This window comes from Podarcis liolepis, assembly GCF_965112155.1.
Source record: "Podarcis liolepis genome assembly, chromosome: 9".
Lineage (NCBI taxonomy): Eukaryota > Metazoa > Chordata > Lepidosauria > Squamata > Lacertidae > Podarcis > Podarcis liolepis.
This window is the reverse complement of record NC_139564.1, coordinates 23,475,569-23,501,542: the sequence shown is the minus strand read 5'-3', so window position 1 is coordinate 23,501,542 and position 25,974 is coordinate 23,475,569. Positions and strand designations below refer to the sequence as shown.

The window sequence follows — 25,974 nt, the reverse complement described above, 5'->3', positions numbered from 1 at the left end:
AAATAAGAGCCCAAAATAATTTTAGGAAAGGAAGATGGAATATTGACAAATGACTGTTGTACAGGTAGACAAAGAACAAATAGGTAGACGAGGGTCTACAATAAAATGTTGTCATGTGGAATACTCTCATTGAAAGTTTCAGCAGCAAATGATCCATGGCTTTTTCTAGTACACTCCATTGCATTCTCCTTCCTCCGTAGTTTTCCATCCAATAGTCAGTGTTCTGTGGCTATTGAGCATGCTCAGTCTCCATTGAGCTGGTTTGTTATTGTTTATCACCCTTAGGGCCCTGCTCCCTAAAAATACTTCTGTACTTCTGTAAATCTTGGAGTGCCCATCTTGGATGGTGCTGTTTGGGCTACATTAGGACCCACCCTTGGAAAATGAATTCACTAGAGCTTGCCACTGTGTGTTTATGATGCTTAGAAACTACCCAAGGCATAATGGCAGAAAGGAAAAGGGAGATAGCAGAAGAGTAAAAGGAAACAACAGCTGCCTTATACAACGTAGTAGCCATTCCAAACAATAAGGCAATTGAACAAAGTATTTTTTCATGACAAACCTCTTCTTATGAGCTTTGGGTGAAAGCAAACAGAAAATTGCAATCCCGTTGAACAACTAGAAGGAAGTAAAGTGCCAAGGCAGATTATTGGGGCATTTCTTATCAGCTATAAATGAGGATCACTCTGTAACCGATTAACCTGAGTAAAGAGTCCGTGTCAGTCTCACTGTGGTACAATAGCAAGATCTGCTTCAAAGTACAAGCTGCCCATCAAAGACAAAGGCTCTTAAAGAGAGAAAGTGGCCAGAGAAAGACCTTTTGGACACAGTAAGGTAAGCAAAAACTGGAGCCTGAAGCTCAGAATGTTGTTTGATGCAGTTAGATGAAGGTTGAAATTCTTCGTGCTATATATAAACAAACGTTAATATACAAGACTCAGCAACCATGGATTGCGGCAGCAATCTCAGCTCACAGGTAGCTCCTGCTATATTTTTGTTTTAAATCCAGGGCAGAGTACTTCTAGTCTGCAGACCAAATGTGGCTGTTTCCCTAGGTCATGTTCCTTACTGGATCTGCTACACAGTTCTTTTGCCTGGCTGTAATGTGTATTTGAACCATAATAAGAACTTTTACCTGCTGGGATGGATAGATGTGCATGTACGGGAAAGGGATTCAGGAACTGCAGGCTTTTAAACAATAACAACAATAATTTTCATGTTATTAACAAACAAAATAAGCCATAGATAAAAAGCAACCCCCGTGCAAAACAGTTGTTGCCTATATAAAACTACAGCTGTTTTCATTCCTAACAGAAGGAGCAGTTGCTGAAAGAGACATTTCTTCTACAGGTACTTATGAATGTAAGAAGAACCTGCTGAATCAAGACCAACATCCTTTTTAGAGCCAGTGTGGTGTAGTGGTTAAGAGCGGTAGACTTGGAATCTGGTGAACCCGGGTTCGGTTCCCCGCTTCTCCACATGCAGCTGCTGGGTGACCTTGGGTTAGTCACACTTCTGTGAAGTCTCTCAGTCCCACTCACCTCACAGAGTGTTTGTTGTGGGGGAGGAAGCGAAAGGAGAATGTTAGCTGCTTTGAGACTCCTTAGGGTAGTGATAAAGCGGGATATCAAATTCAAACTCCTCCTCCTCCTCCTCCTCTTCTTCTTCTCACAGTAGTCAAACAGATGCTTCTGAAAAAACCTCAAAGCAAAATTTAGTGCAACAGCACTCTGCCCACTTGTGACTCCCAGCAACTGACGTACCTCAAACCTTCCTTTGCCTGGCCACCCAAACTGTGCCCAGCCTATACTTACAGTAGTTATTGCAGGAGAACATTGGTACTTTTGGAAGAGCCAAGACCTGATGGAAGAGCATTTGCCTCACATGCCCATTCAGGGGCATGTGAGGCAAAAGGGGAGGGGAAAGAATCCAGTACTACAGGGTTCCATACAAGCGATCTCCAGGAAGGGCTAGAAATGCCCCCCGTCTGAAACCAGTCAGCGTGGACAACACTAGACGTATCAATGGTCTGGCTCACTACAAGGCAGCTTCCTATTTTGCCAAGCATTATTAATTCTCTTTTCTGTTTCCAGGGATTTGTAGCAGGGAAAGCACAATGTCCGACGACAGCAAGATGACACTCAACCTCCTCTTGCTTGGAAAGACACAGAGTGGCAAAAGTGCTACAGGAAACACCCTTCTAGGCAGCAGAGACTTTGCCAGTTTTCTTTCCCCGTCCTCCGTGACCACATCTTGCAGTCTAGGCTGCAGCTGTCCCATTTTGGGCTTTGCCCGTCGCCGAGGCCGTGAGCTCACTGTGCAGGTCCAAGTGCTGGACACTCCCGGCTACCCTCACAGCAGCCTGAGCAGAGAGCAAGTGAAGACCGAGGTGAGAAGTGCTTTAGTCCGGCACTTTGGAGAGAAAGGCCTTCACTTGGCCTTGTTGGTCCTCAGGGCCGATGTTCCACTGTGTGAGGAGGAAGAGGACCCTACAATTCAGCTAGCCCAGGTAAACTGTGTATCAGTAAGCATATCCAGTAGAATGGCATATCAAGATTTAACTGAAAGAGCAACGTCACATTTCCATGCAATTCTCAGAGTTCAGTAAACATGTGCTTCAAGTATTACCCAAATGTGCATGTTAAGATGCTGGGAAAGAACTTTAAACCAACAAGGTGGGTTGGCTTCTGCCTGGTGTGCAATGATGCTTTGCTGATTCACCAGATGACAGATGGCTCAGTGACAAGTGCCCAGAAGGCTCCAGGTGTCCTTCCTGGCATCTTCAGTTAAAAGCAGCAGGTGGAAGATACTGGGAAGACCTCTTCCCCAGAACCTAGTGAGCTGCTGCCAGACAGAGACAACAACAATAATTTATTATTTATACCCCACCCATCTGGCTGGGTTTCCCAAGCAACTCTGGGCAGCTCCCAACAATACAAACAGTATTCTTACAGCTTTTCATGTGTTCTGTGTTGCCTGAAAAGCCATTGATGGGACAATCCAATATTGGGACAATCATGCATTCAGGTGTGAATATATGCATTCAATCCTAAATTAGGACACAGGCCAACTCATCACTTGGATGTTAAGGTGGGGGAAGCAAATAGGAAGCTAATTTTAGTAAGAAGGCAGAGAGCATTAATGCCTACTGTTCCTCTTCCGTCATCATAATTATGGTCCATAGTTGATGTAATCTTTGGCTAATTATTCATTTTCCTAAAAGTCCAGATGCTATGATTTCATTGTTCATAAAATAAATGGGGCAAGAAAGCTGATGTCGTCCTAGGGAAATAAGTGTATCCCTAAGAACATTGTTTATACATCACACTGAGTGTTCCTCAATAACATTATAGCTATGACCGCTCAGCAACCACAGAATGTAGTTCCTGAGTTGTATAGAATTCAGAATCCAACCACAAACTGTTCCCATTATGTCAGGATTTGATGATTAATTAGTCCAACCCCATTACATTGCTTGCTCTTTATTGTGTTTTATGTTGTTGGTCTTTGTAACATTATTTTCTACGTGTCGGAAGCTTCCCTAATTTCGTAGGAGGATGGCACAGAAATTCATATACAGAATAAGCCACCCCTTTTCTCAGTGCAGGACCAAGGAGGGATGCAACTACAGCATCCCTGTAGCCATTCAGCCTCTGCGTAAATACCTCCGGGGGCTGAAAGCCAGCATTCAGCCACTGCGCAGTTAATTTAAAATTGCACCCAAAACATCAGGGCTAAAAATCATACTCCTTGGAAATGGCTATTTAAATGCACTGCTTGCTGTTGTCCTTCTCCCTTCCTCCTGTTTCTCTAAGGGCTCTTCCAGACATCCCTTGCATTGTGCATTCCTGATTATTTGTGCTCCTAATGCCATCATTTGGACAACCCAACTTTAATATAGTTTTCCACTTGCAAATGTTTTGGGGTGGCCACACTGCTTCACTTCCAGTCAATGCATATCCTATAAAACCCTGCAACTTCTTAAAGATCACAAATGTTCTGGGTTTTGTCCCAATGTTGTTCCACTTTAGCAGCAGATAGCAATAACATGGACACATTGGGTCAGCATTGCAGAACAAAGTACAGTGGTACCTCGGGTTAAGTACTTAATTCGTTCCAGAGGTCTGTTCTTAACCTGAAACTGTTCTTAACCTGAAGCACCACTTTAGCTAATGGGGCCTCCTGCTGCTGCCGTGTGATTTCTGTTCTCATCCTGAAGCAAAGTTCTTAACCTGAGGTATTATTTCTGGGTTAGTGGAGTCTGTAACCTGAAGTGTATGTAACCTGAAGTGTATGTAACCCAAGGTACCACTGTAAAGCTGAATAAATCCACCACCGATGCGCTATTATGGTGACAATGCTGCAGAATACATCCACAAGAATCTCGAGGAACCCCACGACAGGATCTCCCCCCTCCTCTGGCCATGGGTTGCCCAAGCAAGTTAAAGGGTGTTCAAAGAAATGACAGGAGACTGTCTGCAGAATGAGGCAGTTGTAAAAGTTGTTCAGGATGCATTTAAATCATGTTTACTGGGCTTGCAAATCTGTTCAGAACTGGGTATGGGGCCCCAGCAAGTCACCCACAGAAAAAGAAATTTGTGGTACCCAGCCTGTCTCTGATTCTGGGTACTACACACGTTGACCTTGGGACAGTGCCACTTAGGAACAGGACCGCCTCTCCTGGTATGTCCCACGGAGGACCTTATGGTCTTCAGATAAAAACATCTTGGCCACAGGGAGGTTAGGCTGGCCTCAACAAGAGCCAGGGCTTTTTGGCTGTGGCTCCGATCTGGTGGAACGCTCTGTCACAAGAGACTAGGGCCCTGCGGGACTTGACATCTTTCCGCAGGGCCTGTAAGACGGAGCTGTTCTGCCAAGCCTTTGGCCAAGGCACAGTCTGACCCCCTCTCCCCTTCTGTAATCCTCATAGAACTCTAGCCCAATTGTTACCATTAATTTGATTCTGAATTGATTTTAGAATGCATTTTAATTAATTGACTGTGTGATTTTATGTACACTATGCTATTTTTACTTGTTGTTAGCTGCTCTGAGCCCGGCTTTGGCCGGGGAGGGCGGGATATACGGTAAAAAAATTATTAATTATTATTATTATTATTATCATTATTATTGCATCAAGGAATTTCATTAATTCAGGCTCTGAAAGTTTTAAAACCTTTGGGCATCACCTTCCTTTTTACGGTGACTGCTTGGTTCTCAACTGTATTATTTTACGCCACCAATCTTGCTTTGCAACCCCTAATTAAATGATGTGTTTTGATCCCTGAACATACATATGGGCTGTGCCAAGAATCCAGGTTTAACTTTGTATATCTAGCCTCACAAGTAGAACAAATTATCATCCTTTTTGCCTTTATGGGTTTGGTGAGCTCTAGGAGCTGACAATTCTAACACAGTACACAGTCCTTGAGCTGGGATTATTCTGGCAATTGTTACTGAATTGCAACCTCCAATTCAGCCACAAGATGGCAAATTGACTGCCACTCCTCAGCAGGTCCTGTTGTAAATGGACAACATGGATGCCATTGAAACAAGTGATTCCCTCAAAGTCTAGGCATCATATTTATTCATTTATTCCAAGAAGCTCAAGCCTACACTTCTCAACATTTAAGCCATTCAGGCAACTGGCAACCCACTATAAATTCATCTTTTATATAGACCGATTGAACTGAAGTCAACTTCCAAAGGAAGATTGCTCATAAGGATTTCCCCACTATAGGAAAGAAAAGCCTCATTGCAGAGCCAAGCCAATGCATTGCTCTTTGATAAAATAATGTATGAAATAAATGTATTAAGGAACTTTCTCTCTCTCTCTTTTAGGAACTCTTGGGTCCTAACTGGAAAAGTTATACTGTCATCTGTCTTACTCATTCTGACCAGATTGAAAAGGCCAGATTCACTACAGAACAGTATTTGCATTCTGCCACAGACACACTTCATAAACTCCTGCAGTCAGTGGAGCAAAAGTACATTTTTGTAGGCAATCACGAACAGCCTCTGAAACAGGAACACCTAGAAGTTTTAAGGAAAATTATGGAGTTTTTGAAGCAAAACAGTTACCAGACCCTTGTATTTAAACAAATGATATAAACTTAAGCAGCTGATTTACTTTCAGCTTGCTTTTGTGTCTTGTCTTTTAACTTTAAAGCTCATTAGGCATCTCGTGAACTGCCCTGAGACCCAAGGGTATAGGGCGGTATACAGATTTAATAAATAATAATAAATATTACTTTTTGTATCTTTATTTTTAGATCTTATTTTGATTTATGTGGAAATTGTTTCAGTTTGTGTGCTTTTTGATGTGTTTTATTAGGTTTGTAATTATGTAAATCTTGCCGAGCTGTAAACCAGTTTGAGCATGGGTTTTAACGATGGAAAGGAAGCATACAAATAAAATGCTGCTGCTGCTTGTATAACTACTCAGAAACTCCCACGCTGCTCCTTACCTGCTCCTGCTATATCAGTCAAAACAAGCCAGAGTAGCTCTTGACATATTGTTTTGTTTCATCCCCCCAAAACCATGAGTAATATGCCCAGAAGGGACGTGGGTGGTGCTGTGGGTTAAACCAGAGAGCCTAGGACTTGCCGATCAGAAGGTTGGCGGTTTGAATCCCCATGACGGGGTGAACTCCCATTGCTCAGTCCCAGCTCCTGCCAACCTAGCAGTTCGAAAGCACGTCAAAGTGCAAGTAGATAAATAGGTACCGCTCCGGCGGGAAGGTAAACGGCGTTTCCGTGCTCTGCTCTGGTTCGCCAGAGTCATGCCATATGACCCGGAAGCTGTTGGCCAATAAAGCGAGATGTGCGCCGCAACCCAGAGTGGGCCATGACTGGACCTAACGGTCAGGTGTCCCTTTACCTTTTAATATGCCCAGAACCATAGGGTAGAATTCAACACTATACCTACTCAGAGTAGACCCGATGAAATTACTGAACATGACTAATTTGTCACTTAATTTTAGAGGGTCTACTCTGAGTAACAGTTGAATTCCACTCATAGCTACTGCTCACAATTTGGCCCAAATCTGGATGAAATGGCATGAATAGCCAATTTGTTTGTGGTGGTGACAGGAACAGGAGAGGACCACCATGGGAACTTTTGAGCCGCGTGCACCAGCATGCTGATCAATCAGATTAAACGACTGCTTTAAACGATGTTTTAATGTGATGTCTAAACAGACCAATTCCTCGATTTACAGATTAAGGATAGTTTACAACGAAGTAGCTAGCGCATCAAACTAGAGGCCTCTTTTCAACTGTGTATCAGCTTCTCCCAACTTAGTTGGCTCCAGCTCTTCCTCAAGTAAAGCCAGGGAGAAGAGGCCTGCCAGACAATCTGGTCATCGTTTGCTAACCCGTCAACATTCACATAAATTGTGTTATAAGGTAATTAGTAATGGTGCACAACCTCAGTGAAATGCCGCTGAATCCAAAGAAATGGTTGAACTCAGTAACACTGCTGAGAAAGAAGGTAAGATGTAGGGAAAGGTAGCTATGCCTAAGCAAGCATACTGTTAAATACTTAAATCCTGTTCATCCAAAGGAACTTTGGGACACTTAATCTCTCTAGATTTTGCCCAGTAACTTTAATACTAGACTACTTAAGCCTATGGGAAAAAACAGGGCTTGTTTCCACACCATATGTCCAGGATCAAATCAGTCTCCTGCACTCAACCCAAGAATTTTCTTAACCTCTCATTTTCACCTCTCTCATTGGCTGAACACTTCCTATGAATGCTGTACTTCCCTGATTCACAAAACGATTAACAGGGGGTAAATCATTAGCTTGGTTTGCACACATTAAAGTCAGAGTTTAAAACAAACAATGGTCTGCTCCTGATTCTGCTGGCACCCAGAGTCTGGCTTCTATGCAAACCCAAACTTGTGATGTGTTGCAGGAAGGGAGCAAACCTCTAGTGCACTCTAAACCATTGTTTAGTTCAAACTATTGGGTATATGGTTCTCCCTCCCATCATAGACACCCCCAACCTTCTCCCAGCCCATTTGTAATTCATTTATATTAACCAGCCCTGCTCTTTTAGTTAAATTGCAATGCAAAGTTCCATAATTTCCACATCTGTGCTCCATTCCGTCTCTTCTTCATAAATGCATTTATACCATTTTGGAAGAAACAGAACTGTTATCTTCAATACCCCGTGAAAGAATGCCAGATATAATTTTACAGAACAATGGTATGTTATATACAAGTCAGTTTTATTATTATTTTGTTTCAGTTTTAAATTGCTTACTGAACCATGCCCTGGGATTGCTTGTGATGAAAGGCTAGAAATGTTTTTAAAAATAAAAAAAATGCAATGTATGACATAAAATTTCATTATGGCATTTTTTATATTGTTTTTTAAAAACCAGCTTTTAGATTTTCTGGTATCAGGTCATATCTAATTGAGTCATATCTAGTCTTCATCTTAGCCTACTTCTCAAATTCAATTTAGGTAGGAACTTGTAGGTAATATTTGTATGCCAAATTTAGCTCAATTGGTGATTTCGGTTATTAAGTGATCAGTAACTACAGCTGTAGTTTTTCCAATATGATTTAATATAAAGCAATTATAGTATGGTACAGTCACTCACTATCCTTAGCAGGCAAAGTCAACTTGCACATCCATCCAAACACACACACAATTTATCTAACTGTTGTTGTTTAGACGTTTCCGACTCTTCCTCCACCAAATAATCATTATCCTGGTTCCTTTGACTTAATCTATTCCCCACTTCACAAAAATTGAATCTCCTTTTGCCCTTTTAAAAGCCATTTGCCCTGAAAGCAAGAGTTACGCTCCACCTAATGAATGCCTATATTCAGATTCCAGAAAGCAGGAAGCAATGAAAGAGAAATATGAAGTTGTTAGCCGTGGAAACTCATTATTTGGTAACAGGTGTACAAAAATGAATGAGCATAGTTTCGGGTGAGGCAATTATTTGTTTTTAATTGTGTTTGCATTCCTTTCCATTAAAAATGACCTAAAGCGCTTGCAGAACCGATAAATGTTTATTTGATTCCACTGTTGGCCATGGTAGCAGCTCTGCAGACCCCTTTCCCCCTCACTTCAAATGGCACTCCTTTGTACGTAGCAACACATTGGCCATCAGTATGAAGGTCAGGCTGGATCTGCTCCCATATTTTCTTCTTAGGGTTAAGTTCTCGTTCAGGGTCACCTATAAAACAGACAGACATGAAAGCAGGATAAATCATTTTAAAGACTGTTTCCTTTCAAAATGTATTGGAGCATGAGTTGCTAGAAATCAATGTATTAAGTACATTTTTTTTTGGAGGGGGGAGTTCTTTTTCTGATCCATATAAAATAGTTTACCCACCAAGTAAAGGGTTTAACTGTAACAGATCTAGCAGGCTAAAAGGAAGAACTCTTGGCTGCCACAGTCATAAGAACCTTTATTTTAAACCGAAGGTTACGGAAAGTGTGCCATGAAATTGCAAACTCCCCTCCCTCATCCATCTTCCCTCCCACACGCCAATTCCTTTCACCCTGCACCATGGTTAGCTATGCACCATGGTTAGCCTGCATAATTACTATTGACCACACTTAACACTCACCGTGGTTTGCTTCTAACCTGAATATGAAACCAGTTATAAAGCCATAACTTCAAATTCTGGTTAGGAGCAGACTCTAGTTATTAATAGCAATGCTTAACATTTGTTCCAATAGCTATCCACAAGTAGATTAGATATGAAGCATCTCTCTGAGAGGAACTGGAATGCAAAGACAAAACAAAATATTTTAACTCCACTCATTATTATTATTTTTAATCACTCAGACACGTTCAAAACAGGGAAGCAGACAAGGATTACCAATTCTGTGGAAAGCTGGAGCTAGGGAAAGTAAGTCTAATGCTCTTTTCCTACTACTTTTTGAAACTGCTGTGAATGGTTAAGGGAGTCACAATAGTGGAATAATACAAAGCCCAAGAGTAAGATCATCAGAACTATTTAAGTGAGCTAGGTGTTCTGCTTCCCATCACAAACATGAGAGGCCATTCCGAGCAGCAGTAATGCTTTACTCCTTATTCCCCTAGTGCAAGATTCATACAGCAATTAGTGTCCACATTAATACATTCGCTAGGTACACGTGCTTGCTGAAAGAATTCTTGGTTTCAGAAAGCTCATGGAGCTGCTGTATTGCAAAATTAGGTATACAGTATTAGGACCAACGTCAAATGACACCAACCTATTCTTAAATAAAAATAACAACTAAAAACTTCAATGGAATTCACAAGTAGAATAAAGAAAGCAAACCAAAACACATCATAGAAACCAGCTGCACGGGCAAGAAAAACAGAGCTAGAGAAAGAACGGGTAGGGGAAGACTCTGCCCATAGGATCTGATGGCATAAAGAGATGACTTTTGACAACTCACTTTTTCCTGCAGCCCTCAGTACCGTTTCCACACAGTTTAGATTAATTTAGGGGGCCTTCCAGGACAGTGTGGAGGATTATACGCTGGGGGCTGCAGGGGACGTGGTAAATCATAAAATGTCACACCCACCCTTGCCCAAACACCACTGTTATTGCTCCTCTAGATCAAAACCCTTCTGTTCATAGAAGGTGAAGCCTGGGTCTAAACCTATAGGATTCTGAATGATGTATGCATACCAACAATGGAAAGAAAAGATACAAAATATGTTATTTATTCCTGCTTGTAAGAACAAGCAGGTTTCAGTTCATAATTTAATGCTGATAAAACAAGGATTTAAATTGTCCAGCCAGAATGGCCTGGGATATCTTATCCTCTTTTGTACAATTCCTTCTAGTAAGTGCAACAAACTGTAACAATGGTGAGCCTCAATAACAATCATTTTCATTATCAGCCTTTCTGCCAGCTAGGAGCCTCATTTAACATCTTAGTACGGGCTGAATGGACTTTGTATTTTGGCTGCCCATTCCTTTTGATGAAGCCTTTCAAAACTCAAGCCCACAAGGCAGAAAGCACCCAAGACTATTTAAAAGGCAACAAAAGCAACTTGCACAATTTACTGGTAACTTACCAGTTCTCAAATAGGAACTGGAACATTGTTCGTAGTAATATATTTTCATCTGGGGCAGTGGCACATCCTGACCACCCCTCACCACACTGGCCCCTCTGAGCAGAATATAATAAAACAACAACAGTGTAAATCCTGCCCAAAAGATGCCTTAACCTAGTAGACCACTTACTTTACATCTTCCCCTTCACCTGTAAATTAGAAGAGCTACTTTAGACATGTGTAAGGGCTTTGGGCAAGCCAAGAGGGATTTCTGCCTTTTCCTTCTTTGCTTCCCACAAACCTTTTAAAGCCCCCTTCTCCCCCTCTCATTTTCAAATATTGATTTTGCCATGTGTCATGAGAGGGCTGCTACTCAATAAACACATGCCCAAAGCTCCCTGGGGAGCACAGAGCTAGTTGCTTACTTATCTGGATCCCCGTCCATGACATTTCTTAAATTATCGTATTTTTCCGTGTATAAGACTAGGTTTCTCTCCCCCCCTAAAAAATAATGCCAAAAATTAAGGGGTTTCTTATACACGGATAGTGTCTCCCCCCCATTTTCTTAAATCTAGTCCCCCAAAATAGGGGGTGTCTTATACATGGGGGCATGTTATAGACTGAAAAATACGGTAATCCCCCTCCAATCTGCTTTTATTTCATAATCTCATACTGAAGAATGACTTACAATTAAGGGGATTGAAAATGGGCTCAAACCAGAGGCAAATATCAATTTATGATTTTTCTGGGTGCTTGGAAATATCCAAATGCCTTATCGTTTAGCGACAGCTGTATGCCTGTCAATTCTAGTCCTTTGCAGCAATAAGGGGTGTGGTGGGGACAGAAACTCTTTGCTTCCATTCAAACTCTGCGTTAACTATTGAAAGGGAACCGAAAAACAACAACCACTAACTGATTTCATCCTGAGCATACTAGATGCTTACAGGTGCAACTGCCCCATAAGCCACCTTTGATTAATTTTGGCCACAAATGTATTAATAGTACATCAGGTTTATATGTCAGAGAAGCTGAGCGCAGAAATGGCCACAGCATTTCCTCATGGAGCTTGCTGGAGTTTGGTGCAACCCAATTATACTACCAGATGGCTGGGGATCAGCTTTCCACCTCAGCAACAGCCATAGAGTTAATTATGATTAACCCGCTACAAGTCTGTTAAACAGATCGGCTTGTGACGAAGAGAAGCTTCAGTGCATCAGCCATAGGCAGCGAGTAATTTATAGAGAAACAGTTCACCTTTTAGAGAAACAATAAAGCACCCAGAACAGGGTGGCTAACCTGTAGACCTCCAAATGCTGCTAGTTCTGACACCCATTAGCCCCAGCTGGCATGCCCAATGGTCAGTGATTATGGGGGTTGCCAAACAACATCGGGAGGACCACAGGTTAGCCGGCCCTGCCCTAGAGGATATTTAAGATGATCTGCCCCATAGTAAACAAACAAACAAACAAACAAACAAATCATTGCCCACCCCCATCCCAACTTTTGGAGTAAGCTAGATACGGGGGGGGGGGGGGAATTCTACGCAAAGCAAAAATTATATCACCCCAAAGGTGAAGTCAATCCTTTTCAAATGCAAACATTATAAAAGCAAATTTAGTTTTCAAGAATAAATTAAAATCTGGCTTTTATTACACAAACACCTTCTGGATCTTATTAAAACTTGCTTTGGAATACCCAGGCAAGCTCCCCTGGGATCTGTGGTGGGCTTGTATTAGATTAGCACAGGCACCACTTTTAAACATTACCAGAGCACTGTGTTGTGCGTTCCACAGTAAACCTCCCCTCTGCATCCCCTTCTCGCAAGAGAAACAACCACTGTGAAGGACAGCTAAAAATAAGATGGGAGAAAACTCATGATTTCTACTCTTTGGGGAGAGCAGTTAGCTTTCTTTAAATTTGCAGAAAAGCTAACTGACAGGCATTATACTGCTCTGCTGCGCTGGCTCGTCCAAGCACTGAAAACATACCAGAAGTTGGAACAAAACAGGCATGGGATGCTTGAGTGAAAGGCCCAAAGTAAGTAAAGAGATATTTTCCTCCAGTAAGTGAGGAACTCGAGACCCAGAAAAGCCTCTCTTCAGAATTGTTACAGTACACTAAGGTAGTGTACACATTAATGCTTATTCTGGGTCCAGTGGGCTCCCACTGCTAGTGTTTGGAGCAGAGTACACAACGTTCGCCACAATCCACAGGTATCTTGTAGCTTCTCGATAAATACTCCCATTTGATGGGCTTTCCATCAAAGAAGTTTCCACCTGATTTGAAAACGGAAGCTGCAGTTAAGTTGAGATGTGTACATTTTAGGCAGCCGTTGTGCATGCAAATGAATCAGACAATGGGCGTAGGTTGAAGATATCCCTGCCCAATCTCTGGTATGTGCAGCAACTTGAAATGCAACAGGGTGGATAAGCTCACTGGGTTTCAAGCCATTAATGTGTACATGCTTCCAAGTGAAAAAGTCCAAACCAGAGATGGGGAATCTGTGGCCCCTTTTCAGATGTCGTCGGGACTCCCGACTCCCATCAGATCCAGCAAACATGGTCAATGGTCAAGGATGATGGGAGCTGCAGTCCAGCAATCTCTATAGACACATTCCCCACCCCCAGTCTAAACTGAGTATTAAATAAAGCTACAGTAAGTTCGTATTTAACTAGAATTTTAAAATTTGCTCTGTTGAGTAAACTATCCTGTTCATGTTAAAGGAAGACAAGAAAGATAGTATCTTTGAATGTGCTTTTCCAGAGAGGCCCTTCGTGATCAGAATTCGAAACCTGTGAAAGCAGTGACGACTCATATGACTCATTACTGCCTCCAAGAGGCATCCACACATCAATTACTTGGGGCAAATAACCTTGAAGGACAATGAGCTCCTAGGTGCCGAAATCCCAAGGGAGAAGAAAAGACTATTTATGTATGCGACCACAGCTGCACGGATGTTATTGGCCCAGAGATGGAAAGATGAAATTCCTACCAGAGAAGAATGGCAGATGAAGTTGATGGACTATGCCGAAATGGCTAAAATGACCAGAAGAATCAGAAATCAGTAAGACCAAAATTTTAATAAGAAATGGGGGGAAATTATAACTTATCTTAAAAGACCATTGTAAACAGTTAAACTTGTTAGTGGGATTGGAATATCACTTGTAGTTTAAGGGTGAATTCTGGACACAATGGACATGTAAAAGATTTGGATTATCATAAATGATGCAGGAGGAAATGATTAATAATAGGACCCACAAAGAGGAGGATGGAAGTCCAGGAGATTTCTCGGAACCTTGTTTTTATTATTTATGTTTGATATATCTCTGTAAAATGTTAATTTGACAAACCAAATAAATTATTATTTTTTTTTAAAAAAAAGACAATGAGCTCCCAAACTGAATCCAGAGATTGCTGCGCACAGCTCCTGTCTTTGCATGAATGCAAGTAAATGACATGCGCAAGTATGTCAGGGCAAATTTCCTGGGAGAACTACTTCTAGGCTGCTGTGTGGCACAGCAGAGCGCTACACTTGAGTATTTCTGCTCCTCTGGTAAAAGCAAGTGGCTGGACCCAAATTCACTGGGAATTAACAACAGGGCTTCACAGGCCCTGGATCACGTTTAAGCTTCAGCAGCGCGAGCCACTAATGGCTAAACCAGCAGGTTGTGGTTTCAGAAGGAATTTTACAGCATGCGCTGTGTCCTTACTCAAACTTTCCAGATGTCGTGGGTTATTATGTAAATAAAAGTATGTTCCAATCGCCCGCGAGGAGCCATGGTATACACCAACGGTTAAAAAGAGAAAGTGATCCAATGTGCTGTTCAAAAATATAAACTGCACTTCCTTGCTTTGGACATCAAAGTTGCTTCTGCAGTTGATGTCCACTTTCCCTCTTCAAGATAGCTAAGACCAATTGCTAGGTGGGAATTAAGAGGGGAGAGAGAGAGAGAGATGGAAGCAGGCAAAGACCACATCAGGCACCTGCTCCAGCTGGGTTGGTCTTGCTTTATTTTAAGTATCTGGCTTTTAATGTATGCCTTGCATTATATTCATGATGTGAGTTGCTCTGTGGGCAGTGAGAGCCAGTGTGGTGTAGTGGTTAAGAGCAGTAGTCTCACAATCTGGGGAACCGGGTTCGCGTCTCCGCTTCTCCACATGCAGCTGCTGGGTGACCTTGGGCCAGTCACACTTCTCTGAAGTCTCTCAGCCCCACTCACCTCACAGAGTGTTTGTTGTGGGGGAGGAAGGGAAAGGAGAATGTTAGCCACTTTGAGACTCCTTCGGGTAGTGATAAAGCGGGATATCAAATCCAAACTCTTCTTCTTCAATCAAAAAGCACAACATAAATCTACTAAATAAACGAAGAAATCAAGTTGGGACACTCTCTTTAAGTTGGTTGGTTCAATTAAAAAAGTGAGGCAGCTCTAACAGTTCTATATCATTCATCTTTTCTCCACCACCTTTGCCTTTTTTCTTTTTCATTTTTTTGCAAACTAGTCATCTTCCTATAGAGACCCTCCCCCCATTCATATATTTATTTACCCTATACCACAGTATCAAGAGAATTAATACAAAATAAAAACATGCTGTGGTGTTAGAATGAGACTCTTGCACTATTCGGTACAGCATATTCTCGGAGAATATACAGCCTTTATTTCACAGCTACCAGATTTGTGAGCAGCTCTTTCCCTTTGGTGCTTTAGGGAGCACTGTTTTATTCCGCAGCTAAGATATATAGCCTCAGAAGACCGAACTTACTTAAAATGGGTTATAAATCCTTCACTTGGAACTATTAAAACTCCTGAGTTATCTCTGGTTTCCTATCAGAAAGGAAGCAGTGGTAAAGTTCACAAAGTCTTCTCTCACACAACACTGTATAGCTCCTCAGTGCAACCTTTGAATCATGTATGTAATACGGATTGGGGTGGGGAAAGACGAGACTCTTTCATAAGCAATTTATATGGGGGGGGGAGTTTACTCCAACTCTCCTTTCCTTGAGAAAGTAAGATGGGACTGCTGAATCGGGCCAATGACCCATCTAGTCCAGCATCCTGTTATCTTGGTTGGGAAGCCCACAAAGAAGGACTTGAGCACTCTGCCCGCCTGCAATTTCCAGCAACTGGTATCCAGAGGCATATTCAATTCTTCTCTTAATGATCTGAAGCAGGGAATTCGCCTTTTTCAAAGCTGCCGCATGCTGGGTCAATATCTCCATCCAGCTGTCTACTGTGACCTCAAGGTTCCTGGGTTTGTTCACGCCCCATGAGAATATATGTAAAACTGTTTCTGCCTCAACGTGCATCACTTGACACTTGCTTCACTTCGCTTAATTTGCCATTTTATTGCCCATCCACTCGGTGTGGAGAGGTCCTTCTGGAGCTCTTCAGAATCTCTTCGTTTTAATGGCCCTGAATAATTTAGTACAGTAAGCCTGCAACTTGTGCTTGCTTTACTTATGCGATCTCCTTATATTGGTGTGGGGGGGGGGGGAGATAAATAAATGGAGAGTCAGGGAAAACTGACCCAGTAGTGATGTATGGAAGTGAGAGCTGGACCATAAAGAAGTCTGATCGCCGAAGAATTGATGCTTTTGAATTATGGTGCTGTAGGAGACTCTTGAGAGTCCCATGGACTGCAAGAAGATCAAACCGATCCTTTCTGAAGGAAATCAGCTCTGAGTGCTCACTGGAAGGACAGATCCTGAAGCTGAGGCTCCAATACTTTGGCCACCTCATGAGGAGTGAAGACTCCCTGGAAAAGACCCTGATGCTGGGAAAGATGGAGGGCACAAGGAGAAGGGGACGACAGAGGACGAGATGGTTGGACAGTGTTCTTGAAGCTACCAGCATGAGTTTGACCAAACAGCGGGAGGCAGTGGAAGACATGAGTGCCTGGCGTGCTCTGGTCCATGGGGTCACGAAGAGTCGGACACGACTAAACGACTAAACAACAACAGGGAGAACCACCACTCTCAGCTCTCCATTTATTTATCGTTTCCCCACCCATGCTTCCAGTGAGCTTTTTCCTCGCTTACTGGGCTTTGGGAAGGCAGTGCAAGGTCTCTGCCAGCAAACAGGCTCCTGGAACCAAACCCTTGCATAAGAGGGGGGCACTTTCTCATCATTGGCTCACCCCCAGTTCTAGATCTTTTATGAACAAGCTAAAAACCACAGGTCTCAATACCATTCCTTGGGGGGCTCCACTTTCTATATCTCTCCATTCAGAGAACTGTTCATTTATTCCTACTCCCTGCTTCCTGCAACTTGACCAATTCCTGATCCAAAAGAGGACCTCTGCTCTTCTTATATGACTGCAAAGTTTACACAGAGGTCTTTGGTGAAGTACTTTGTCAAAAGCAGACTATAAATCAATAAGATGCAACAATAAAATCCAGTTAAAAATAAAACTACAACCTACAATAAAGCCATATCCAATTACAACTGGACCCTAAGCATCCCCAAAAGGAAACAACAACTGGAGCTTCAAGTGCTTTTCTCAAAGTGTAATGGGGTAATTTTTAATAAGGACAAAAGCACATTAAAACAAAACTCATATTTAACAATGATTTAGAACACTTGTAGAGGCATGTTTTTTGTTTCTTTTTTACTTTTTTGGGGGGGTGATGGCAATTGAACATTCCTTTGCTTTCCTAATACAAAGTTCTAAATGGAAATAGATGAGCAGTAAGCTTTTAACAGAATCATTTACAAGCATTTAGGCAAGTGTGAGAGAAGGAAATGATGTTAGGATTAAGAAGACAGTCAACTCACAAGAATGCATGCAATGATGCTCTTTCAGAAGTACTACTATGGTTTATGCCAGGCTTCCCCAACCTGCGGCCCTCCAGATGTTTTGGCCTACAACTCCCATGATCGCTAGCTAACAGGACCAGTAGTCAGGGATGATGGGAATTGTAGTCCAAAACATCTGGAGGGCCTGGTTTATGCTATAGTTTGATATGCAGGTCAAAGTAGAAAAACGTTTCCACTGACACTTTAAAAAGGCATATATTTATGGATCATGCCCCTGTTTTGTTTAGAAATGACAGACAACAACTCTTAGTTTATCAGAACTAGCTAGAAAATAAACTATGACTGATGACACTTCTCTCCTTTAAAAAATAAACATCATATTGGAAACTTTAAAAAGGACTTGTAAAAGAACAATTCATCAATCAAATACTGTTTACATGTTTAGTAAACTTTCTCTCTCTCCCTCTCTCTCTCTCTCTCACACACACACACACACAACTTGAAAGGAGGAACGCCCAAGAAACTATAATATGGTGGGTTATAATCATGTGATTTCCACACATAAATCTAATTTCATGTAAGCAAACAAAAAACCGTGTCTGTAGAATTTTAGAAATTAACCTCTGGGAATGAAAACATTTGTTTGGTTGACATTTAGGGATAATAGGCCCTAGGGGAAAGAAACATTAACTGCAGTCCCCCCCCCCCAGACATTTTCATTTTAAAAGCGGTGATGTAATTTGGTATAATCTATCACTCTTTTCAATTCTGATAGCTAAATGGGCAGTGTGCACATTTTGCAATGATGCATAAACAGTACTTTTAGTGCGGTTGTTAACTATCCTAGAAGCCACTATAGCCCTTGCTAATAAAAAAATATTTATTGCAACCATGAACCTGCATTTTAAGCCATTTGACAACATCTAAAGGCATATGCTCTCATCAGTTCAATAAATGTCAGAACAGAGCCACACATGGAATCTCTACATTTAGAAGCAGTGCAAATCTAATCTAATCATCCTCTAATGTGGACAAACAGCGGACACACATATCCATTAAGCCAATTCCACTGGGAGGCATATGGCCGTTCATTGCAGGGATACAGAATGTTTGACAAGATGTGTTTTTTGGCTCAAACGGCAACACAATTTCGGCAACTGAAAAGCTGGTTTGTTATTGACTGCAGAGTCCATTGGGCAATGCCTTCTTTGATTTTATGTTCGTGGTATTAAGCCTATCATATTATATTGCCAGATCAATGGGAAACAGCCAACTTGATTGCTCTTGGATAATATACAGTCTGTGTTGTTCTCTCTTTTCTCCAAGTCTTGATGACAAAAAATATATATGTTGCCTTTCGTAGAAAATAAAGTAGCTTCTAGGTTAAGATTATGGCAATGCAATCTATGTGTTGCTTCTCTTAAGGTTGGGTCCAGAAGTTGCAACTGGTGCAGAGTGCTGTACCAACACTGCATGACACCTTGCTTTTGGTACATAAACTCTAAATAACTTGGCACCACGTTACCTCCAAGAACTCCTTATTATATACACTTGCCCAGCCTCTTAGATCCTCAGGAATGACACTTTTGGTAATGTTGTAGGTTCTGGAAGTTTGTCTTATGTCTACCAAGGGAAGAGCCTTTTTAGTGTGGTGGCAGCTGTCCTGCAGAATTCACTTCCAAAGAGCATCAGGCAGGCACAGGATTACCATTTAGGCATGGGCTAAAAACTCACCGGTTACAAATCTACAACCAATGGACCATCAACTCATGTTGTAAAGTCACTAAAAATCCAAGAAAAGTTAGCCCTGGGTTGCACTAAACCATGCTCTTGCGCAAGTGGGACAAATTTATGCCCCAGCAACAGCATTTCCCCTTCCTCTCCTTTTCCCTCTGTGCCCCCCTCCAAAATAAAAATAAAAATTTGGTCTGTACAGTTGTGGGATTCTCCAGAGCAGACAGGGGGTTAAGTGGCACAGGAGGAACACAGGAGGAAGAGAAAGTCCACTCATATTAAAAATAAAATAAATTAATAATAATTATTATTATTTATTTATACCCAGCCCATCTGCTGGTTTTCCCCAGACACTCTGGGAGACTCCCAACATAATATAAAAAACATGATAAAACATCAAACATTAAAAACTTCACTAAACAAGACCTCCCTCAGATGTCTTCTAAAAAATAATAATAAGAGTTGGATACAACTCTCTATTCTTAACATTTTATCTGAACCAAGACCATTTTACTGGAACCATGTCATTTTCCTTCCTATGCACCAGTTCTTTCCCTACAATTTCTCAGTAAAAATATACCACTGGTACACTCTCTACACCATCATTTATACCTGTAATTGGTGCTGCTGTTTAATGCTTTTTCAATATGAAAATTTTGTACTTCATTAAAGCACTAACTTCCTGGGCAATTCTCAAGTATTCCCCAACCTGGCAGTGTCTAGTTCCTTCAAATACAGGACAGCTTTATCCCTTTTTAAAAAAATTAAGTCTATTTTGTGCAAACCCATGCATTTGTTAGACACTGCTTAACAAGTTCTACCAGTTTCTGCAAGTTGATAGTGACATCCTCCTCCTCCTCCTCTTGGCAAGTACAGTGATACCTCGGGTTAAGTACTTAATTCGTTCTGGAGGTCCGTATTTAACCTGAAACTGTTCTTAACCTGAAGCACCACTTTAGCTAATGGGGCCTCCTGCTGCTGCCGCGCCGCCGGAGCACAATTTCTGTTCTCATCCTGAAGCAAAGTTCTTAACCTGAAGCAGTATTTCTGGGTTAGCGGAGTCTGTAACCTGAAGCGTATGTAACCCGAGGTACCACTGTACCAACCAACTCACACACAATTCACAAATGCATTTCAAAGTTCCTTCATGTAGGGTGTAGGTGGGTGCAGAGAAAAAGCGAACTTATTTTCAGCAAATTTTGCATGCACTGGGCTACACTCACAGGGAAGTATTATTTCATTCATTAGCGTTAATGAGAAAAGTACTGGATAATGTGGTTTCTGTACATGTTGATATATATTTCCTCAGCAATTTCTTCTGATATCCCCATCTCCAAGATGCTTTTGCTTACCAGGAAAACCTTCAAATGTAATTCTGTCTCCAGGAACAACCCCACTAGGAGGGATTAGAATCTCCACCTTCTCTGGCGTGCTAGCACACATCAGCATGGCTTGGGACAAAACTCCTCTCATTTTCACCGGCTTCAGGTTACAGAGAAATATCGCCATCCGGTTTTGCATCTGTACATGGGACATAAGTTAAAACAAAAATGAAATTTAGCTGGGCTTCTCTGCATTTCTTTCACAATGAGGAAGCAAGGGGGGGGGATTAATGCATGCAACTGCACACAGTAAAACACACAAAAACACCAAGTATGCAGATACAAATATGTTAGCAACAATTAACATTCTTTCAAGACTAATTCAGTAGTAAAAGCCAGGAAACAATTAAGGATAACTGTCTTCTAATACAGACACACAAGAGGGTGCAATAAAGACAACATTGTGTCCTGGTGCTTGGGTATAATAGCTGAAACAATGTTTTACTGACTTTCCATTCTTTGTGGTCCTGGGTTCCAACTTTTAACAGTTACTTAAGGAATTTTTGTAAAAACATCCTTCTAAACTAATCAGAGAAAGCGTGCCCAGGTGGTTTACCATTCAGGATGTAATTAATCCAAAGACAGGAGGACATTTTTGAAGCATATTTTATCAAAACGGTTGTCCATAATGTGCACTGCAATTCATTTATTTAAAACTACAAATGCTTCTGGGGTTTTTTCCTTCCCCCCACTAGGGAAGGCTACAATGAATAAGCAGAACAATGAGGCCTCATTAGCGAACATTGCAACTAACAACTTGGTCAAGAAAACAGATCGTTGTTCTTTTAATAGACAGAAATCAAAAAAGATCTTTGACAATAAAGTTACTGATGATATTCAAAAATATCAAAAATATTCAAACCAGGCATACAAACCAATGTTCGTGTTTCCACACAAATTGTAATTTAAGCAGCAGTTTTTAATTAAGACATTTGCCAACTTGAGGAGAAAGAGACTAAAAATGGTTATTAGACATTAATAAGTTTAGGTTGGAAGCTGCAGCCCATTTCTAACCACCTTATGTATAAAAATATGCAACAGTCTGCCTTAAAATCATTGGGATTTCATTGATTACAATTAACTGTTGGATAAATTTAAGGCAGTCCCAGCTGTCTTAAACTGAGGTAATAAAGGGATGTTTGGAACACCAGGAACTGTTAGAACAAGGAACAGAATTCCTTCTCCTGAATATTATATTGGATAAATATTGCTTAAAATTCAGGATCTGGCTTATTTCAATATGTTCAGCCAGAAAGGATGTTTTCGTTACTGCAGTTCCGTATAGTGTGGGTGTCCTTCAAGCTGTCTGGATTGTGAAGATTCCACTGTATTTTATGTAAGAGGCAAAACACAATGCCCTAGATGCTTCAAAATATATTGGGACACAGATGAAGCCAACAACAAACAGTCTCTCATATTTTTATTGCAATTGCTGGTATAATATAACTACCAAAACACACACAGAGCTGACTATGGGGTGGAATGTCCTTTTTATATTTCCTAGGAAAGAGAAAAAGTGAGCAGTAGATCCCAATGAGTGCTCTATGCAAACACAACTATCCATGGGGCTAATTATGCAGGTCTAGGGGAATTCTGCGTCCATGTTTACTGAGCTACCACCCTTGCTCATGGCAAACCTCTTCTGAAACTTAGGTGAGTTTTTCAAACATTCCTGAACTTTGGGGAGAGGCTGAAAATGAGGACAATGCCAAAAAAGGGCAAAGAAGAAGAATTGCACTCCTCAATCTTTAGGCATGCCTTAAGTAGCTTCACAGACGCGGGTGGCACTGTGGGTTAAACCACAGAGCCTAGGGCTTGCCGATCAGAAGGTCGGCGGTTCGAATCCCCGCGGCGGGGTGAGCTCCCGTTGCTTGGTCCCTGCTCCTGCCAACCTAGCAGTTTGAAAGCATGCCAAAAAGTGCAAGTAGATAGATACCGCTCCGGCGGGAAGGTAAACGGCATTTCCGTGCGCTGCTCTGGTTCGCCAGAAGCAGCTTAGTCATGCTGGCCACATGACCCAGAAGCTGTACGCCAGCTCCCTTGGCCAATAAAGTGAGATGAGTGCTGCAACCCCAGAGTTGGCCACTACTGGACCTAATGGTCAGGGGTCCTTTTACTAAGTAACTATACAGCTCCTACCTAATGAGTCTGGAGGGTAAGACTTGAAATAATGGATTCAAGTTGCAAGAAAGGAGATACCAACTAAACATCAGGAAGAACTTTCTGACGGTAAGAGCTGTTCGACAGTGGAATGGACTCCCTTGCGATATGGTGGACTCTCTTTCCTTGGCAAAGGTTGGATGGCCATCTGTCACCAATGCCTTATTTGAGATTCCTGCATTGCAGGAACATTGGACTAGATGACCCTTCCAACTCTAAAACTCTATGATTCTATCATTCAAGTGATAGTGTACATGGGCACTCCTGATTTCCTTCAAGGTATGTCCCCATCCTTCAAAATGGACAAAGGACAGAAGAGATGCATATGTGAAAGTTGAGCATTTTCTAGCAGTAAGTTAAGAAACAAGAGAAGTTTACATCCAAAATATTTTTTTGCCTCCTCCACCAGTATTAGAAGAAATAATTTCAAGTTACACATTTACTCAAAATTACCCAGAACATTAGAAGATGTGTTTTGCTATTGAATAGCAGAATTAGGGACTCAGCTACATTCGCAAAGATAAAGCGCTTTATAGGCGTTATAATACTATGACCCCAGATGGCACTGTTGAGTCTTGTTTTTCACCAACAGGATTTCCCTATATGAAGTTGACAATGCATTTAAGTGAGTCACTTCTTTGATGTGTCTAGATCCTGCCTAGAGATCCAGCCTAGAAAATACTGTTTCACATTTCCTCCCTGCTAGGGGCTTCTTAAATCCCAAGAGAAGAAAACTCCATACGCTTCTGGGAAATATGGCTATGCCTTACACATGGATGAAAGGCATTCTTAGTGCATCCTCTGCTTGACAGACAGGCTGCAATAGCTCAAGTGGCATTACTACTTGGTTAAAGTCGAAGAGACATCGTACCTTGACCCACTTCCCGCAGCATCCTATATATAGCAACAAGAGCAGAAGAGCACATTCCACTGAAATATGCCTGTGGAGAGCCTGTGGTCCTGCAGATGTTGGGTTCAAACTCCCATTAGCCATAGCCACAATGATCAGGAATGATGGGAACTGTAGTCTAGCAACATCTGCAGGGGCACAGCCACAGGCCCCCCCACCCTTGGCCAGGAAGATGCAGACTGAGAAGTTATTACTAGCTACTCCAGGTGTGCTGCATACAGGAAGAGGACCACCAAGGTTCATCGGGCTGTTGCTGGAGTCGGATTCTGACGCTGGCAGAAGCTAGATTTGTTTTGGCTCCCCTCTATTTAATTTGTTTCTTAAGTAATAAGTTCGTGAACTTGAGATTATCTCAGTATCCATCTGCTGCATAACTTTAAGTGCCAAAACTAAATGTTGAATTATTATAAAAAACCAATTTTAAATATTTAAAATAAACTTTATTTAGCAAAGAAAAAGAAGTATCAAAGGAATTCTTTATGTACCTCTTCTAAAGGAACATGTTTCACTAGACCACTGACAACAGTTCTAGGGCTTGCTTCTCCCACGTCAACTTCCTCAACGTACAGAGTATCAGCATCTGGGTGTTTCTTTGCTGCTGTGATGCAACCAATTCGAAAATCAAGTCGGGAAACATCTAAAGGCTTTGAGTCATCATTCGCAGCTGACTGCTGCTTTTTCTCCTTCTTTTCTGCTAAAACAAAATCGGAAGCCATTTAATTACACAGGCACACACATCCCCGGGAATGCAATTCAAGCAAGTTTTCTTTTTCCCTGCCTGAAAAGAAACCCCACGGTACATTTTAACATTCTTTGATTTCAAAACAGAGACCCAAAACATTACAACCATGTGACAACAGGCTTCCTTAAACATGGATAACTAGATAGAATTATGGTACCATTTCCTTTAATGCTTTGCTTAGAAGCAAAATGCACCTACCAAAAAATAAGGTTACAATTTCTGCATACCTGACGGGATCCCTAGACTCACAGAAATATATTAACTTGTAAATATAGCTTTAAAAAACAAAGATTCATAATGGACCTAACCAACTTGGGTCCATTAATTTCAATCTACTGCAAGTAGGCTAGAACCTTCACAATTGGCCTGCTGAGGACTTGTTCTCAGTAGTCCTTGTTCTTCAAGGACTGTGGAATGTTGAGGACAGTTAAACCACAGAGCGTTCGCTAGATTGTTAAGGGTATCAGTTGTGAAAAAGGGGAAAGAGGTGGCAGTGAAAGGAATCTTGCCTGCTTGGCAAGGAAGGAGGAAGCTGGGAAAGATTCTTTCCCCCCATTCCCATTGACCAGGAACTCTTCTTGATCAACTGCACCTACATGGCAATAAATCACTTAGGTTCAGGACATCCTCCTCTCGATTCCCCCTTGCCCCCCCCCCCCCGGAGTGGCTGCTGAGACCATATAACACCCATCCTGAAAGACCTACATCAGCTCCAAGTATGTTTCTGAGCATAATTCAAAGTGTTGGTACAGACCTTTAAAGCATTAAACGGCCTCGGCCCAGTATACTTGAAGGAGCGTCTCCACCCCCATTGTCCGAGGGCCTTCTGGCGGTTCTCTCCCTGCAAGAAGTGAGGTTGCAGGGAACCAGGCAGAGGGCCTTCTTGGTAGTGGCGCCCACCCTGTGGAATGCCCTCCCACCAGATGTGAAGGAAATAAACACCTATCTGACTTTTAGAAGACACCTGAAGGCAGCCCTGTTTAGGGAGGTTTTTACTGTTTGATGTTTTATTGTGCTTTTAATTCTGTTGGGAGCCACCCAGAGTGGCTGGGCAAACCCAGCCAGATGGGCAGGGTATAAATAATAAATTATTATTATTATTAACCCACCCCGGACTATATGGCCCCTGTTCCAAGATGGCTGGAGCACTGAACAAGAAGTGGGGATACCATACAACAGGTTTGTTTCGTGTCCCCACTTGTTTCCTCCAATTCTAACAATTCTCTTTTCATTTCTAAGGATATTGTATTAAACTAAATTATTTTGGAAATT

The 25,974-nt window shown here is 41.8% G+C and overlaps 2 protein-coding genes and 1 long non-coding RNA gene across 12 annotated transcripts in view; 2 read left to right on the top strand and 1 right to left on the bottom strand.

Moving 5' to 3' along the window:
* The first annotated feature begins 731 nt into the window (after positions 1-731).
* GIMD1 (GIMAP family P-loop NTPase domain containing 1) lies at positions 732-6,245 on the top strand. Its single transcript, XM_083459360.1, has 3 exons — positions 732-834; positions 2,094-2,509; positions 5,839-6,245. Exons 2-3 carry the CDS (start codon positions 2,117-2,119, stop codon positions 6,106-6,108), a joined length of 663 nt encoding a protein of 220 aa, XP_083315486.1. The 5' UTR covers positions 732-834; positions 2,094-2,116; the 3' UTR covers positions 6,109-6,245.
* A 2,694-nt stretch (positions 6,246-8,939) lies between these two features.
* AIMP1 (aminoacyl tRNA synthetase complex interacting multifunctional protein 1) overlaps positions 8,940-25,974 on the bottom strand; it is a 37,092-nt gene continuing 20,057 nt past the window's right edge. For 5 of the 10 annotated variants that reach the window (XM_083459327.1, XM_083459329.1, XM_083459330.1 and 2 more), the window contains 3 exons: positions 24,446-24,654; positions 20,861-21,029; positions 8,940-9,195 (listed from right to left, as the gene is read on the bottom strand). In XM_083459327.1, coding sequence (XP_083315453.1) covers positions 9,029-9,195; positions 20,861-21,029; positions 24,446-24,654 — 545 coding nt within the window. In that variant the 3' untranslated portion in view covers positions 8,940-9,028. The remainder of the gene's footprint in view (positions 9,196-20,860; positions 21,030-24,445; positions 24,655-25,974) is intronic. The other 5 variants (XM_083459328.1, XM_083459331.1, XM_083459323.1 and 2 more) reach the window with 1 other exon arrangement.
* On the top strand, positions 9,206-19,809 carry LOC310686190. Its single transcript, XR_014515756.1, has 2 exons — positions 9,206-9,877; positions 10,576-19,809. It is a non-coding gene; the product is annotated as an uncharacterized lncRNA (long non-coding RNA).

Coding starts and splice junctions, on each gene's coding strand:
- GIMD1 (XM_083459360.1), top strand. CDS start 2,117: ATGTCCGACGACAGCAAGATGACACTCAACCTCCTCTTGCTTGGAAAG. Junction 2,510..5,838: donor CTACAATTCAGCTAGCCCAG/GTAAACTGTGTA, acceptor TCTCTCTTTTAG/GAACTCTTGGGTCCTAACTG.